This window comes from Adiantum capillus-veneris, chromosome 6 (assembly GCF_014529385.1).
Source record: "Adiantum capillus-veneris isolate H3 chromosome 6, ASM1452938v2, whole genome shotgun sequence".
Lineage (NCBI taxonomy): Eukaryota > Viridiplantae > Streptophyta > Polypodiopsida > Polypodiales > Pteridaceae > Adiantum > Adiantum capillus-veneris.
Genome location: NC_140936.1, coordinates 139,547,625 through 139,566,038, shown reverse-complemented (window position 1 = coordinate 139,566,038; position 18,414 = coordinate 139,547,625). Strand labels below are relative to the sequence as shown.

The 18,414-nt window shown below is 41.0% G+C and overlaps 1 protein-coding gene across 1 annotated transcript; it reads left to right on the top strand.

Moving 5' to 3' along the window:
* The first annotated feature begins 7,086 nt into the window (after positions 1-7,086).
* On the top strand, positions 7,087-15,383 carry LOC147456373 (uncharacterized). Its single transcript, XM_086513840.1, has 6 exons — positions 7,087-7,713; positions 8,245-8,538; positions 14,245-14,499; positions 14,598-14,887; positions 15,005-15,139; positions 15,248-15,383. The coding sequence occupies exons 1-6, from the start codon at positions 7,087-7,089 to the stop codon at positions 15,381-15,383; spliced, it is 1,737 nt and encodes a 578-aa protein (XP_086369966.1).
* The last annotated feature ends 3,031 nt before the right edge of the window (positions 15,384-18,414 follow it).

Genomic DNA, 18,414 nt, shown 5'->3' with positions numbered 1-18,414 from the left:
GTGGTAATTGGCATGGGTCTATGATTCCACAAGCTAGACCATACGCAGCATGTGTCAAAAAGTAGCGACTGCGCAGACCATACATGCCAGGCCCTACACCAAACATTGAGACTACTGCTTGCTTGTCTAGCAGCATCACCTTGTCTATGTTCCATCTGATGGACATGCCTCCTAGATATCTTAAGAGTGTCTTCAATACAAAAAGAGGGAATTCAACCTTGGCCTCGGAGAAGTTGGAATGGAAGCAGAGGAAGTTTGGAGCGTTCAAATTCTCCAAGTACTGACCAAGGGAGAAATTCCTTCCCAAGTCTCCTTTAACTCGTCCACGGGGAGGAGGAATGAACTTATCATTATAGACTACGAGCTACAAGAAATAAAACCCAAGTGTTGGTATATAACCATGAAACTCTCAAACAGGGAAGCAAAAAAATATTTACACAGGAGTATACCTTCTGATTTTCATCTTCTTCGAGTAATGCAGCATTCCATAAGTCAAGTGTACTATTATTTGCAGAGGATGACGATGGTGCCAATGTCATTGATGGAGCAATTCTCCCCATCTCTGCGATTCCAAGCCTTTCTTGTATCACCCTAAACTCTGACTTCGTTGCAAGGATTGTGGCACATGCGACTACATCCTTGTATATCATTGCTAGTGCCTCTGTTAGTTCGATAAACTCACCCGCTGTTACATGAGCATCCATGACAGAGTACTTGTGATCGGAAGGGTTGATTATACTGCTATCCTCTTGTAGATTTTGAGAAACTATAGCAAGGCAGTAGTCCTATCTCAAGTCAAATAGTTCCATGATTTCTTTAAGCATTACATAATGATGATCATCGATGGGGACGATAGGGAGCACATTTGTTGACAAAGCTCCCTTTCGTAGCTGAACACCTTTTGAAACACACAAAGCATCACTTGGTGATTGCACCAACTCATCACCAGTGGTTGAATGGTGACTGCTCTTGGCCTCCTCTATTGTGTCCCACTGATCGTCCAAATTAACATTCAAAAGAGTATGAACCCAGCATAGTATTCTACAACTTGACACTTTCAATTATGTACGAGACATATGATGTCATTCCTGTGCGACTACAGTGGCAACTTGAGGCTGCTCATGTAGAAAATATCTTTCTTTAAACGATCAAAATTGATATCCTTCATATGAACATATTGACAACCCCCAAACTCAAATGTGCCGCTGATCATTTATTGCTCGTATGTCTGATAAAACTTTGCAAGGAAATGTGACGCATAAGCCAAAAACTCTTGCAATGAGAAGGCAAGGTTGAAAATAGGCTTGAATTCGTGCTCTCGCTGTTGAAGCCCAATTCTATAGAGAACATGGTACAGCTTGAATTTGGGTAGGCTCGTTAGAGCAAGGCAGCTCCTCCTCTATCTCGATCTGAAAGGGATCCATTTGTGGAGAGCGGTAAGAAAACTGGGGTTGTTTTTTAGATGCATTCTGGCTCAAAAACGACTAGGTCAAACTCACTACTGTTAATAATCTCAATTTTTAAACTTGAACTAAAGTGAGACTTGAGACCATAAGCATGTATGCTTATGTCTTATAAACATGTCCTATAAGTTTTGTAACATTTTGATGTCATTTGATGTTGTAACGGTTATGATGCGTTTGCCGATCAGCGACTAGCTTTTGGTGATTTTTGTCATTTCAGTGTAGCTTGAGTTAGATGCGAGCTGTCTATTGTTTTCCAAGAGATTGACAACCTCTTGTAGTCTCTATGCACTAGTCGAGTCAGCTTCGGCCCATGGATTGACAATTATATTCCTGGTTCTCGTTATGTCTGCAATAAGATAGGAGTGAGGTTAAACACCCGTCCCACATTTGGCGCCGCTGTCAGGGATCGAAGAGACCTAGGGAAAACATGAGCATCTTGTGTAGTTGTCCTTTAACTCCTCTAGGATCACCTAGAGTCAAAACCTTTTTTTTAAAACCGCATAGCTTAAGATTGTTGTCTTTTACTGTGTAAAGGTAGCTTGGAAGTAACTGTACTTGCTAAGTACCTTTTAGGATTGTAGGATTGTAAAACTAGATTAGAATTTTGAGAATGGTTGAGGGACGAGAAAAGTCTTAAGATCAAAGCTCAAAAAACCATAAAAACAAGAAAACGAGTGTTTGTGGATACTTTCCACAACCCCATTGCAGTAGAATCTAGGAGTAGGGTAAGTAGAACAAGGTGGGATCTCAGAACATTGATCACTCCAGAAGAATCAATTGTGAGTTGTTTATGTGAAGCTGCAGAATTTTAATCTATGGCTTGAAAGAGCATCAAAAGACTATCGACCATTGAATCCGACTGGAGATTATGCATTAAAAGTTGTATGAACCAGTGGGTAAGCTTAAGAACGCATTTGAGGTAAATTTTCAAGAGTTTGCAAAAACTCAGATTATTTACTTTTCTTGGTATTTTAGGCCAAATTCAGTTTTGACTTGACTCAGAGGCTTAAAATAGATCATAAAAAGACTGTCCACTGAAAAAGTTGAAAAAAGTGCTCATTTTAGGCCAAAAGTAAATAATCGCGATTATTTACTTTCAACTCAAAAGTAACCAAGGTTGATACCAGAGACTCTATGCATGTGTACAAACATCTTTTATAAAGGCCCATAAAATTTGGATCACCAAACAAACTAAAACCTTGGTAAAAACTAAAATTTGTACTGATTGTCGAGAACTTGAGTGTGAATTGGGAAAATCTTGTTCAAACTTAGTGACACTTGACTCAGAGGCTTGTATTGAAGTGTTAAACAAGTTTACCAAAAAGATGTAAAAATTGGCCAAAAGTAAATAACCACGATTATTTACTTTTGTCCCATTTCTAAACTTTTTGACCAACCCAGCATACCACTAGTTTTAGCATGTTATATTAAGCCCACAAAATCAAACTTAGTAAGATTTGGATCATTGAAGTGAAAATTGTGGCCAAATTTGTAAAGTTAGTCTGCAGACACAAAGACCATTTGAATAGGGATTATCCAAACTTGATGAAACTTGTCTGGGGAGCTTATATTGAGCTGCTTAACCATTTTGTGTCAACATTGTGGCAAAAAGTTGCACAAAAATACCAAGAACCAAGAAAACCAAAGTAAAAAAGTAAAGAAAAACAATGGAAATCTCTGCACTTTTCCTCAAAAAACCAAGAGCTTCACTTCTTTTCAAACGCCCTTCCATGTGCTAGTAGAGACTCCATAGGCGCTCTCATATATACACATAGCTTGACCAAAACCCATCCAAATCAAGCTCACTTTGAAAACCCACAAAGTTTAGCAAAAAAACTCAGGAATAGTGATGGAAAACTTGGGGAAAACTTTTCCCTTTTGCGTATGTACAAGCAAGGAATTGCAACGCATAGTCTACCCTCGACTAGCTGCACCAAAGGGAACCACACACAACATGGCTACCATACCTCAAACCAAGATAAAGAGAGGTCAATATGCAGAGCTAAGAACCCACTTTCATCAGCCCATTGAGGAGAGACACACTCTCAACTCACCACACCAGGCTCTCGCAAGGCAAGAGGGGCACCTCTAAACCAAAACCCCCACCCTTCACCGCAAGCTACAGCAACACATAGTTTCTTCTTCACAGCTGACTATCCCTCTTCACTCATGACCCCAAGGTGAAAAAAGTTCAGTTTTTATTCATAGTTCTAAAGAACTAACTCACACTTTGAAGTCTCGACACTTCTGTGTACAAAAACAGCAAAACTATGTACCCCGCACAACTGGCCCGCATGTGTAGAGACAGCTGGCACACACCGCCTTTGTACACTTTGTACAAGCATGATTTATTTACATACAAGGTCCCCAAAAGCATTAAAAGACATATCTCAAAGACTTTGGGGTGATCCGCACCATTTCGCCAAAACACGTCACAACGCTGTGAAGGATTTGATTGTACTGAGATATCTCTGTAGCTCTTTCTTGATGAATGAAGCATTCTTACTCTCTGTTATGAGTTACTTCTTCTCTCATTCCATATATTTTGTGTCATATTACTGTTTTTGAATGTTAAATCTGAGTTATGAGAGGTTGAGAGCATTATGATGAACCGGTTTTTTCTTTGTGTTGATGAACAACAACACACTTGGCGATCTTGCGGGTTATGTTCTCTTTGCTGAGGACGTATGCAGTTATCAGGTATTCCATTTCTGTTTATGAAGGTATTTTCTGGAATAATGCATGTTCGAGAGGGCTAGGAGACACTCTCGAGTATATTACACAAGGGCTCAGGCCAGGGCAGGCAATATAGATCCTTTCCATTATGATGATATACGTGAAGATGATGGGACTGATCAATCACCTGAAGAACCATTGGTAAATTCTGGTGGGGAGAGTTCTGGAGTAGCAGAGGGAAGGGTAGTGAGACAATTGGTTGGAGCGTTACTCTTGACAGGAGGCCCTGCAAGAAGTAGAAGGCAACTCCACTTTGACCCACTGAGGGTTTCTAACAGGCAAAGTCCTGCAAGACTCCCGACTCCTATCCCCATGGCCCAACCACCTCGTAACCCACATATTAAATCAGTCAAGTTCAGAGGGAAGTCAAAAGAGGTTGCGGATTGTCATGTAGCCCAATTTGAAACAAGGTGGCAAGCAAGTGGATATCAGGTTATGTACCCTGATCCTATCAAACTTCAGCAATTTGCAGCCACATTGGAAGGAAAGGCCATGAGTTGCTTCAGCCAATATGGTATGGCTCACTTTTAGACTTACATGCACTTAGTCTATCTTTTTTACAAAGATTCAGAAAGGAGAAAACTCCTATTGATATTTTAAGAAAGCTGCGTCGTATCAAACAGGGTACAATGCTAGTAGAAGATTTTGCTCAAAAATTCAGAATCTTTGTTGAAAGACTGCAAGGAAATGAGAGACCATTGATGAAATGTTGGCGGGTTATTTCTTGAAAGGTTTAAGAAGTGGAATTGAAAATGCAGTAGCTAGCATTGACATTGCAAGGGGATTTAATAACCTTGTACAAGCTGCATCTAGAGTTGAGAAGAGGCTTGGCATGACCAAGTCTAGCAAAAGAGGAGCCAAGAATTTTGAATTATTTTCTGAGTCAAATGCATCTTCTTCAACTGAATCGGATTCAAAAAGCTCCTCTGATGAAGAGGACAAAAAGAAGAAAAAGAGTCTGGCTAAGAAAAACAAGGACAAGGCAGGTGATAAGGTTGATCTGATCCAGCAATTGAAGAGTATTGGATATTCAGTTATAGATCCTAAGGACAAGAGGTTTTGTGAAATCTGTGAGAAGGATGGGCATATCACTACTCAGTGCTGGTACAATCCTAAACAGAGGAATAAACCATCTTCAGGTACTGGTCAGGGTAATGCTTCAGCAGAGGCAAAACAGGTGGCTCCATTCCAAGGAAGACCACCAAGAAAGGGGAATCAAAGAGGACCTCGTAGAAATCAGGATAATAATCAGAGAATACCCCAAGGGGTAATGCCTTGTGTCTATTGTGGTGACCCTAATCATTGGGTAGGTCTCAGATGTGCATTGTGGGTAAAGCATAGAGAGGAAAGGGGTATTATGGTCGTGCCTTTTAATCAAGAGAACCAGCAAGCAGGTCCTCCACAACCTCCTCAGAATCAACCACAGGCACAGGCTAATGTCATCATTATAGATATTCCAATCTATCAAGGGCCAAATACTGGATCAGCAACAACAGACAAGCTTGAGGAATATGATAATGTGGAGATTGATTGCAACCATACAGAGCATCTGGAGCCAGGGATTGATGTATTGGCTATCACAAGGTCTAAGGCCAAAGGTCCTATTGAGTGGGAGTAGCAAAGAGGAGTAAGAAATCAGGTGCATAAACATGTTCAGAAGGAGCAGTAACATCAATTTTTGGAGGAGAATTTTGATTCCGATGAACCACTACAACAGCAAAAGAAGGTGGAGGTATCTGAACCTGATTGGTTTGAGGTACTTATTAACTCTCCCTTGAAATTATATTTGGATCAAATTCTTTCCATAGTATCAGCATTTAAGGAAAGGTTATTGCACAAGTTGTTGGGAAAGCACTTTGGAATTCTGACTCAACAGAAAGGGGAACCAGGTGTGAATAGCATTCATCCTTCTGATGTGGATTTCATGGTCCCAGTTATTACGGTGACTTTGCAAGACAGGATATTTGAAGAGGTATTGCTGGATGGAGAATCTTGAGTCAATAATTTACCTAAGTCAGTTTATCTCACAATGGGCTTAGGAAAGTTGGAACCAACACCTTTCTAGCTTAAAATGGCTGATCAGAGAAGGGTCCATCCTATAGGGATTTTAAGGAACTCTTCCATTCAGATTGCAGGTATGCACTTTCAAGTAAATTTTTTTGTACTTAGAATGAAGGAAGGAGATTCTTCCTATGAGATGTTTTTGGGTAGACCTTGGTTCAAATTGGCCAAGGTGAAACAGGATTGGGGTGAGAATCACGTGGTTCTTACCAAGGGTAAACAGGTAACCACTATTCCTATGCTGGGTAGAAAGCACATTCCTGGCAAAGAAAGGCCACTGTTTGCTCAATCAATCAGTCTTGCTGAAGAAGTAGAGGATGATGAGGAGGAAGCCTTTTTGCAGGCTAATCCGATTGTTGTTCCAGTGTTTGACGTTGACATTGAAGGTATCTTGCAGAAAGAACAGGAACCTAAAGAAATTGTTGCTAAAACTGCTATGGGTCAGGAAATTCAGGTATCCGACATACTAAAGTTGATGGATCAAAGTGTATCTTCCAGTACCAAAGAGGAAGTTCAGCAAGAGGAAAGAGATGCTAGAGACATGGTATAAACGATCTATAATAAAAGGTTTGGTGGCTCTAAAAGAGTACAACCGGATGAACTCAGAGAGTTGAACTTAGGGATTGAGGATGACCCAAAGATGGTCAAAGTCAGCATTTATGTGGATGGAGAATTTTTACAGGATTTGTTGCAGTTGTTGCTAGAGTATAAGGATGTATTTGCTTAGGATTACTCAGATGTTAAATGTATTGATCCACTACTGCATGAGCATCACATTAATATGAGAGAAGATGCAATTCCGAGTGTGTAGCAAAGATATCGGATGAACCCTAATTTTGCACAGCAGGTCAAGCAGGAAATTGACAAGTTATTGGCAGTTGGATTTATCAAACCTATTCATGAGGTTACTTGGTTATCACCAATCATTGTGGTACCAAAGAAAAATGGGAAGATTGGAGTATGTGTTGATTATAGGAAGTTAAATGCAGCCACAATTACAGATCCTTTCCCAATGCCTTTTTGTGATGTTATATTGGATGCAGTAGCAGGGAAAGAAATTCATAGTTTCCTTGATGGTTTTTCAGGGTATAATCAGATTAAAGTTGTTGAGGAGGATCAACACAAAGCAGCCTTCATAATAGGTTTGGGAGCTTTTGCATCTACAGTCATGAGTTTTGGTCTCAAGAATGGACCACCATCATTCAATTTTACAGCTTATAAAACATTTGAGCCTTATTTGCAAGATTTCATGAGGGTTTTTGTGGATGACTTCTCAGTTTTTGGTCAAAGAGATTTACACCTTCAGCATCTGAAGTTATGTTTTGAAAGGTGTCGGATGTTCAGATTATCCTTAAATCCTTACAAAAGTGTAATGGCTATCACAAGTGGTGTGCTATTGGGACATTTGGTATCTCAAGAAGGAATGTCTATAGATGTGAAGAAGATTGAAGTAATTCAATCAGCACAAGCACCTACCAATCTCAAGGAATTGAGAAAATTTGTGGGACAAGTCAAATGGCATAGTAGGTACATCAGATATTTGGCCAATGTGTGCATGCCTCTTACCCACTTAACAAAAAACCATGTAGAATTTGTATTGTCTGAACCTCAGGAGAAATCATTTCAGATTTTAAAGAAAATGTTGTCAGTTGCTCCTATGTTACAACCTCCAGATTGGGTACTACCATTCCATGTATTTGTTGATGCTTCAGATGTGGCTATTGGAGCTATGTTAATGCAGGAGAAGACCCAAGGGTGGTTCTGACCTGTGTACTATGCCAATAGGGTACTTACCTCTGCTGAGAATAATTATGCAGTAATTGAGAGAGAAGCCTTAGGGATGGTTTATGCTTTGAATAAATTCAGGCATTACCTCCTATGCAATAGGGTCATACTCCACGTTGATCACCAAGCTTTGCTTTACCTTATCAAAAAGCCCTTACTTACATGTAGGTTAGCAAGGTGGATGTTGATGTTACAGGATTTTGACTTCATCATTGTTCATACACCTGGAAAAGAGCATGCAATAGCTGATTATCTGAGTCAGATTGAGATAGGAGAACAACCGACAGGAGTTCAGGATCAGTTACCAGATGCAGAATTATTTGAAATTCAGATTTGCGTTATTGATTCATGGTATGATCAAATGCTTGTTTTCTTAGCTGATGGTATCATGCCAACTGAGTATACAACAGATCAAAGAAGGAAATTTGCTCTCACTAGCAGACCTTTTTTGGTTATTGCTGGAGCTTTTTATACAAAAGGGATTGTTCAGGTAATTAGGAGATGTGTACTAGATTTTGAGCAATCAGTTGTGTTGCAAGAAGCTCATTTTGGAGTAGCAGGAGGTCATTTCTCAAGGGATATCACAAGAAAAAAGATATTACAGGTTGGTTTATGGTGGCCTATTGTATTGAAGGATGCTCATTCCTATGTATAAAGTTGTGCGGTATGAAGTCGCGGAGCGGAGCGTGGGTCGACTCTCTCTCTCACACACACACACAGTGAGCTTACACAGTACAGTACGCAGAGAGATGTTAGAAGGGTTATCTCCCAAATCCTTAGTATTCACAAAGAATATGTTAGTATATACAAAGAGTTAGAGGTAAGTGAGTTAGGCGGGCGGCCGGCCATATCCGCATAAGAGGCCACTTGGGCTTTAATCCCAACAACCTCCCACTTAAAGTCCAATGTGGCACTTTAAGTAACTGTAAATCTATGAACATAAATGTACAAAGATTTACATGGCTGCCATCTATCCAATGCCCAATAACTCACGACAATGCACAAAGCCCTCTCCTGGAAGTCCCTTTGTGAGTAGATCAGCAGGATTGTCCTTGGTGTGGATCTTCAGCAGTTGTATCTGCTTGTCTTCAAGTACTTCCCTAATGAAGTGATACTTCACATCAATATGCTTAGTCTTCGAATGGAACACTGGATTCTTTGCCAATTGTATAGCACTTTGACTATCACAATATAACTCTGGCATATCTGCATTGATTCCCAAGTCTGCAACCAATCTACCAAGCCAAATAGCTTCTTTGCATGCCTCATTTGCTGCAACATACTCAGCTTCTGTAGTAGACTGCGTAACACAATCTTGTAATCGAGATCGCCATGATATGGCACCTCCAGCCAATGTAAAGACATAGCCTGATGTAGATCTCCTCTTATCCAAGTCTCCTGCATAATCTGAGTCAGTGTATCCTCTGACACTCAAATCCTGACTACCATAGCATATGCGCATACTCTTTGTATGTTTTAAGTATCTCATGATACCTTTCACTGCCTCCCAATGTTTCTTGCCGGGATTTGACATATATCTGCTAACCACTCCCACTGCAAATGCAATATCCGGACGTGTAGCAATCATTGCATACATCAAACTACCCACTGCAGACGCATATGGAATCTTATCCATTTCAGCCTTTTCTTCCTCAGACACAGGACAATCTTGTTTGCTAAGTTTCACATATGGTGGCAATGGAACACTCAATGCCTTTCCCTTCTCCATATTGAAACGTTGCAAAACCTTGTCAATATACTCTGTTTGAGATAACCAAATCAACTTCTTGCCTCACCCATGTCTTTCATGTCAAACGATTTTGCCATCTTTGACTTCAAAGCTGAAATTTCTTCCAAGTGTTTGCCAGCAATCAACATGTCATCCACATACAAAATAAGGATCAGCCAACTGCCATCCTTAGCCTTCTTTGTATATAGACAGTGATCGAACTCACTACGTTTGTAGCCTTGAGAAAGCATAAACTGGTGGAACTTATGGTACCATGCCCTCGGTGATTGTTTTAAGCCATAAAGACTCTTTAACAACTGGCATACCAAATGTTCCATGCCTTTCTCAACAAACCCTTCTGGCTGCTGCATGTAAATTTCCACATCTAAATCACCATGCAAGAACGCTGTCTTGACATCCATTTGGTGCAACACCAAATCCAATATAGCAACCAATGCAAGAAAGCATCTCAATGTAGTCATCTTGACCACTGGAGAGAAGACTTCATCAAAGTCAATGCCTTGTTCTTGCTTAAAGCCCTTGGCAACAAGCCTTGCTTTGTACTTTGGCTGACTATCATGAGCGGTGATCTTATACCTGTAAACCCATTTACAAGGTAGAGCCTTTTTGCCCTGTGGTAATTTAACCAACTTCCATGTCTGGTTTTTATGCAGAGCTGTCATCTCTGACTGCATGGCCAACTGCCATTTTTTCGAGTCAACCACTTGTAATGCTTCCTTGTAACAAGATGGTTCTCCGCAATCTGTGAGCATGACATAATTTAGAGATGGCACATAACGATCAGGTGGTTTGGAGACACGCTCAGAACGTCTCACCACAACTGATTCTGCCTCTCTAGCCACTATAGGCTGTTCCTGAGCCTGACCATGCTGTCTTGATGTGCTAGCACTAGGTCCATCTTCCCTGAAGACAACTCTTCTGATCTCCTCTGTCTTCTCTGGCTTAGCGTGAAACTTGGCTTCATTGAAATGCACATCATTGCTACGAATAAGCTTTCTGGACTCAGGATCCCAAAGCCGGTAACCCATCTCGCCCGATTCTCCGTAGCCAAGAAATATACACTTCTTGCTCTTTGGTTCTAACTTATTTCTGAACTCCTTAGGAATATGGCTATAAGCTTCACAACCAAAGACTCTGAGATGCTTATACGAAGGTGCCTTGCCTGTCCATAGCATCTCGGCCACTGCACTCTTATCCAGAACCCTACTAGGAGACCTGTTGATCAAATGGACTGCTGTAGCCACTGCTTCCGCCCAAAATCCATCAGGCAACTCAGCATTTGACAACATGCTTCTGACCTTCTCTTGTATGGTCCTATTCATACGTTCTGCAACCCCATTCTGTGAAGGATTATATGGTGCAGTAAGTTCCCGCTTAATCCCTTTTTCTTGACAAAAGTCTTGAAAAGCTTTGGAAACGTACTCTCCACCATTGTCAGTTCTCAAGCACTTCAGCTTCTGACCACTCTGATTCTCCACCAGCTGCAAGAATGTCTTAAAGACCTTGAGCACCTCATCCTTGTGCTTCAAGAAGTAAACCCATACTTTGCGAGAATAGTCATCTATGAATGTACAAAAGTACGCTGCTCCCCCTAGTGACAAACTAGGCATTGGTCCGCATAGGTCACTGTGTACAAGAGCTAACCGTTCGTCCCTACGATTCCTCTTTGATCTGTGCGGTTCCTGTGTTTGCTTACCATAAACACAATGCTCACAAAACTCGAAATCTTGAAATGAAAAGCCAGGCAAATAACCATAATGAGAAAGTATTTCCATTCCTCTTTTTGACATATGTCCCAACCTACGATGCCACAGTGACACACTTGGCTGCTCAATCACATTAATTACATGGTTTTTAACCTCTGAAACATGTAAAGTGTACAGAGTTCCTGACTTGCTGCCATGTGCTACAGTCATCGAACCTTTGGAGATCTTCCAAGCGTTGTTCCCAAAAACTGTCACATAACCCGCATCATCCAACTTTCCTGTACTAATCAAGCTCTTTCGGATTGCTGGAACATGTCTGACATTCTTGAGCCATAAAGAAGAGCCATTCTGAAACTTCAACTGCACATCTCCCACTCCAAGTATGTCACAAACCTGCTCATTGCCAAGTCTGACATAGTCTTTAGTAGCCACATATGATGTAAACCACTCTTTGTGCGGAGAAACATGTAAAGATGCCCCTGAGTCGATAATCCAATCACTCATAGCATGTCCATCCTCTGCAGTCAAGAAAACAGAATCAAGATTGCTTGTAAGGAAGATGTCACCAGCTGCTATACCAGAATCACTGTCTGAACCAGATCCTGTGACATTCACCTCTTCAATCTTCACTGAACTCTTCTTTTCATCTTGCTCAAAACTCTTTGTTTTGCCTTTTTCTTGTTTCCACTTCGTACAGTCTCGCTTCATGTGACCCTTCTTGCCACAATGGTAGCATTCTATGTCATCCTTTGACTTCGAATCACGAGACTTACTTCGGTTTTGTGCCTTCTTACCCTTCTTCTCTTTAAACTGTTGTCTCCCTCGAACGACCAAAGCACTATTGCCTTTGCCTTTGTCAATGTTCTTCCTGTTCACTTCCTCTGTGAGCAAGCTGCCTTCTACATTGGCACTTGTAAGACCTTCTGGCGCGACAGAATTACTTAACGCTGTACGAAAAGTATCCCAACTGTCTGGCAAAGTGATTAAGAGAAACATAGCCTTCACTGAATCTGGAAAGACTATCTCTTGTGCTGTTAACTGGCTGAAAATTGAGTGAAATTCATTCAGATGATTTGACATGGCTGTCCCTTCCTTCATCTTCAAATCCACCAATTTCTTGAGCCAGTAAATCTGAGAAGCAGCACTTTGTTTCTCGTACATATCACATAGCTTTTGCCATACGCCATACGCTGTAGTCTCTTCTGCTACGTTGAAGTAAACATTTTCTGCCAGTGTCAGCATGATTGTGGAACAAGCTAACTCGTCAAGCTCTTCCCACTCATCTTGAGCCATAAATTCTGGTCTCTCCCCTTTGAGCTTCAGTGGCTTCACTTGTTTTTTCTGCACCAAAACCTGCCAAATCTGCTTCTTCCAGAATGGAAAGTTTGTGCCATCCAGCTTCTTTATGTTGTAAAGAGTCTCACTTTGAGAAGATGCCATATCTGCCAAACTGTTTACTCCTGAGAAAAATCCGGCAGAGTTTCCCCTGTAAACTGGCCTCTGTACACAGTAAACAAGCTATAATCAACAAGCTGAACACCTCTCCTCAGGAACTGTCAGTATTTTTGAAAATTTTTGACAGAGTCTCCCCTGTAAACTGAGCTCTGGGAACCAAAAGATAGCTCAAGAAACAATCATAAATAGCTGACCAATGACAAATCTAAAAAATCCCTGTAATATGCTGTCCTGTAAGCATACACTGTCTCCTCTCTAGGCGATGACAGAACCTGTATCTGTCTCAAGACTGAACCCTGAACAATGCCTCAACGGCCTGACGCATAAGATGCAATCCAGTGTCTACACAAAGTCATACATCCTAAGGGATAAAAGTCGCCGAAGAGGATGCGTGTAGAGGGGAACTCCAGCAACCTAATCCACCTCACACTGGGTAACCCAGCCCCCAGTGCTTGGCTTCAAAAAACCTCACACATGACCCTCTCAGATGGCTCAGCAAACTGCCCAGAACTAGCATACATCCTATAATAGACCAATCACTGTCCTATGACCGCTGCGGCGGTCTGTCTGCTAGCGTGACTCACAACTAGCAGACCCACAATCACAGTGCATCAATCTGCAATACATGCCAGTGGTGTCAAACCGTCGTATGGCCACACCTCCCCTGGAACCTGGCAAGCACAAGAAGTAGCAATGCAGACTGCAATATATATATCTGATGATATATATGTGTACCTGGTCTATAGATGATGCTCTGAAGACGAATAAGTGATGTATGTCGATGTCGATATTGATGTCGACCACCTCCTGCTTGCCAATCTACACAAGACGGATTTCTTTGCGGCTGAAATCTATCTTCTGCTGTAGTGCTCAGAACGAAATTCTGAGGGCATAAACGGCTTCGAAAGGGGGGTAAAACCCCAGGTCGCCTGGTGGAAACGCTCCCAGAACGCCGAGTGTGAATTTTCGAACTCCGGATCCAGAATCTGCCGGAAAAGTGCGCGCGCGCGCGATTGCGCAAATCCGCACTGAACCAAGGCTCTGATACCAATTGAAGTCGCGGAGCGGAGCGTGGGTCGACTCTCTCTCTCACACACACACACAGTGAGCTTACACAGTACAGTACGCAGAGAGATGTTAGAAGGGTTATCTCCCAAATCCTTAGTATTCACAAAGAATATGTTAGTATATACAAAGAGTTAGAGGTAAGTGAGTTAGGCGGGCGGCCGGCCATATCCGCATAAGAGGCCACTTGGGCTTTAATCCCAACACGGTATGTCAACAGTTTGGTCAACCTGATTCTAGGGACAGGATGACATATCATCCTATATTACCATTGGAACCATTTCAGAAATGGGGTATGGATTTTATGGGACCAGTAAAGCCTACAACTAGTAAGGGGTGCAAATACATTTTAGTTGTTACTGATTATTGCACTAAGTGGGTGGAAGCTGTGTCTTTAAAAGATAACAAGGCTCAAAGTGTAGCAAAGTTCCTGCATCACAACATTATGACCAGTTTTGGTTGTCCTATTGAATTGGTCAGTGATAGAGGGACACATTTTTTGAATGAAGTGATTTCTGAGTTAACTAAAACCCACATGATTATGCACAAAAATTCTACAGTTTATCATCCCAGGCCAATGGACAGGCTGAAAGTACCAATAAAACACTCATTAAAAATCTGAAGAAGATTGTTCAAGAAAATAAGAAAGACTCGGATGAAAAGCTAGATTCTCCTTTGTGGTCTTTTAGAACAGCCTTCAAGGTAACAACATGTATGAATCCTTTCAGATTAGTGTATGGTCTTGAAGTTGTGGTCCCTATGGAGTTTGTGGTACCTAGCCTCCGAATTAGTGCTGAGAAAATGACTCCAAAGTTATCAGTTCAGCACAAAAGCAAGTATTTAATGCAATTGGAGGAACATAGGTTGGTCAGCTCATACATTTCAGAGGTGATTCAGAGAAGAAGAAAATCTTGGGTAAGCATGAATGTCAAATTCAAAGTTTTCCAGGTGTGAGATTGGGTTATGCTATACAACTCCAGGTTGGGTCCTCATCCTGGAAAGCTAAACTTGAGATATAAAGGACCATATCAGACTATGAAGGACTTAGGTCAAGGAACATTCATTGTGGCAGATGTATTTGGCACTAGAGTGGATAAACTTGTCAATGGGTTCAGGTTAAAGAAGTTTCAGGGAAAGCCACCTCATTTGAATGGCTTAAACCTAATGTGCCAGATGCTGCCTTCTGTGAAGCTATTGGATTTTTTCCCAATACTGTGGAGCAGGTTACTAATGAACCTTCATGAGATAATACAGGGATTTCAGCCAGATACTGGGTCGGATTTCACTGGCTCGGAGTCTGCTTGCTCGGAATATACTGGATCAGATTGCAACTTATCGGATTATTTAAAAAACGTTTAGGATTCAAATTTGGCGTGGAAGAGCGTGCAAAGTGCTCTTCATTAAGCGCTATCATAAGAGTTAGGGAGGGAGTAATCACCTCACACACTTTTAGACGTTGCCGTGCTTGTGTGAATCACGTAAGCCGATCCTACATGTATTCACAGTAGCCCTTTAAAGTTTCTTCTCCTTCTACACCCACCATGCCTAAAGCAAAAGTAGGTTCAGTGATGAGACCTTCGCCAGATGATGATCAGGGTGATACATGTAAGTTGCACCCTCGCAGGAAAGGTTTCACACTCAGAGTGGATGTGCCTGATCCAGAGGATGATGTTGAAGTGCTTCCAGAAGAGGAAACAGCTCCTTTATCCTCTAGCAAGATGTTGCAGCGCTTCATGGAGCCATTCAGAGATTTTAAAGTGGAGATTGATTGTCAGCAGGCAGAACGCAATGAGAGATGGCTGAAGGCAATTGGCTTGTATGAGTTTGATACACTTCCCTGGAGTCAATGGAAGGCAAAAATCTATGCCAAGACACAAATGGAACTATTGAGGAAGACCAGAGGAGCTATATCAAAAAAACTAAATCTCAATCCGCGTGTGGTTGCACATGTATTTCAACTTCCTTTCACCTTTGTAACTACAACACCCAAATGTTCTGATGAAGACTTGAAAAGAGAGTTTGGTCCAAGGGAAGGGGGTAGAAAGCATTTCATGTTAAAAAATGTGGACTATTGTAGAAGAGAACAACTTAAGTGGTTCTTAAAAAGGGTTTGTTTTCTAGCCAAGTACATGTCTAAAGACAACTGGGTACCATTATGTTTTGCTGGGAATGGCGGTAAAGTTAGCTGGGCTCACTGGGTTTATGAGCCAATCCATGCAGAGATTTTCAACCCGGATAAGAGGAAGACACAGTGTAGCAGTAGGCTATCATTATTTCTTTCAGCTCTGTTTGTTTTTGCTCAAAGAGTGGATACAAGGGAGATTTCAGTGTCTGTTATGACTCCTAGTCTTGAGTCAACTCCTATACACGATTAGATTAAAATATCTAAGAAATCATCTATCACTACAGGTGGTGGAGACAAATTGCAGACTTTACAAGATTTGATTGGTGTAGGTTATACTGAGCAAGAGGCAAAAATGGTATTGGCTAGTCCTGAGCATAACTTACTCATGGGTGATCTATTGAAAAATCTGGATGTTGATGCCCAAACACCAAGCAGGATTATAGGAAAGACTTTCACAATGCCTAAAAAGAGGAAATTGGATGCTTCTGTGCATGAAGTAGCGAAATCCTTGGACTTCTCTGCAGTTGGTCCAAGTTCTACATCAAAGTCTGAAATTAATGTTTTTAATGTACCAACAGCTCTTAAAATGCTTAAGGCTTTACATGGCTTTGTCACTAATCAGCAACAGTAGATGGAAGATCAATTACAAAGTGTAGCAGATTTTGATGTTTCAAAAATCATGCTACAATAGCAGTTGGAATTAGTGGAAGCTCTCAAATTGGAACTAGTGGACATGAAAGAAATACATCAGCACGAAATGCAGCTTCAATTACAGCCACATCAAGAGGAAGTAGCCAAGGTTAAATTGTCCTTGAGTATGTTTCAGGATTGGACAAAAGATCTGGAAAGTAGAGTTAATTTTGAATTGGATCAGATTTCAGTCGTAAATATAGAATTATAGGTACAAAATGAGATGCTTCAATAGGGGTTGAAACCTTTACAGGAATTAGAGAAGCAGGTGTTGGCTCAAGAGGATGTAAATGTCATTGGAGTGCTTATGGAAGAAGGAGATCTGAATTTGGTCAGGCAACAGTTAGTAGAGGGGATGCAAGATGTGTGGAAGACCATGAGAGAGAGATTGACTTCAATTGTAAAATATCCTTATGAAGCTGTGAAAGCAGGATTTGTCAGTTCTTATGAAGCTAATTTGTTGGAGATAGTGGAACACTTGAAGAAAGAGAAGAATATTTATCTAGAGCAGCTGTAGGATTGCAAGGGAAAAGAGTTGCATAAAGAGGAAGAACATATGTTTGGATCAGCTTCTGCATTGAAGAAGTTAGTGGATGTTTTTGTTCAAACTTGGCAGGCTGATGATCAAGTTCAGAAGTCAAATGTGGGAGATATTTTAATGGAGAGTGCACCTCAACAGGACTTTGCAGTTGTTGCAGATGCTAGAGATCAAGTTCATGAAGTGTTTACTGAAGATGTTGCCAAAGAAGGATCTGCAATTTAGGGTGGTAAAGACTCAGTATTTTTGTCTATCTCTTTTTGATCAAGAGATATGTGGATTTGAGTCAGATTTCTGGGAAATCCACCACCGAGACGTGCCATGCGTTGACATGCATATTCGTATGTCAATTTAGTAGTTAGTCAGATTTGTTTTGTTAGTCAGTCGGATATGCTTCATTGGATATGTAGTAAGTCAGTCGGATGTTGATCAATCGGATATTTTACAGTTATACTGTATCAAAACTGAGGTTGTTATCACTTCTTGGAAAAGTTGATATAAGTCGGTTTTGTACGCTGTGAAGGATCTAATTGTACTAAGATATCTCTGTAGCTCTTTCTTGATGAATGAAGCATTCTTAATCTCTATTCTGAGTTACTTCTTCTCTCATTCCATATATTCTGTGTCATGTTACTGTTTCTAAATGTTAAATCTGAGTTATGAGAGGTTGAGAGCATTATGATGAACCGGTTTTTTCTTTGTGTTGATGAACCACAACACCGTAGATGGAATTATGTTTGTGGAAGAAGATTGTCCAAGACACTTATGGAAAAACGTTAGAGAGATTAATGACAGGAGCCTAACTTTGAAGCCAGCTCCTATAGAGGAAGTTTGGTTAGACAATCTACCTCCTGATATGGACATGGATGTACAATCCTTGTACGGGGATTGCGGCTTTGAACCTTCAGGAATTTCTAAACCAATGACTCTGAAAACACTACCCTCTTACTTGGAAGATAACGAAGATGAATCCATAGTGTTGTAAAACCACTCAGATAAAAAGAGCGGAACATACCCTAGAGGTAGACAACATCCAT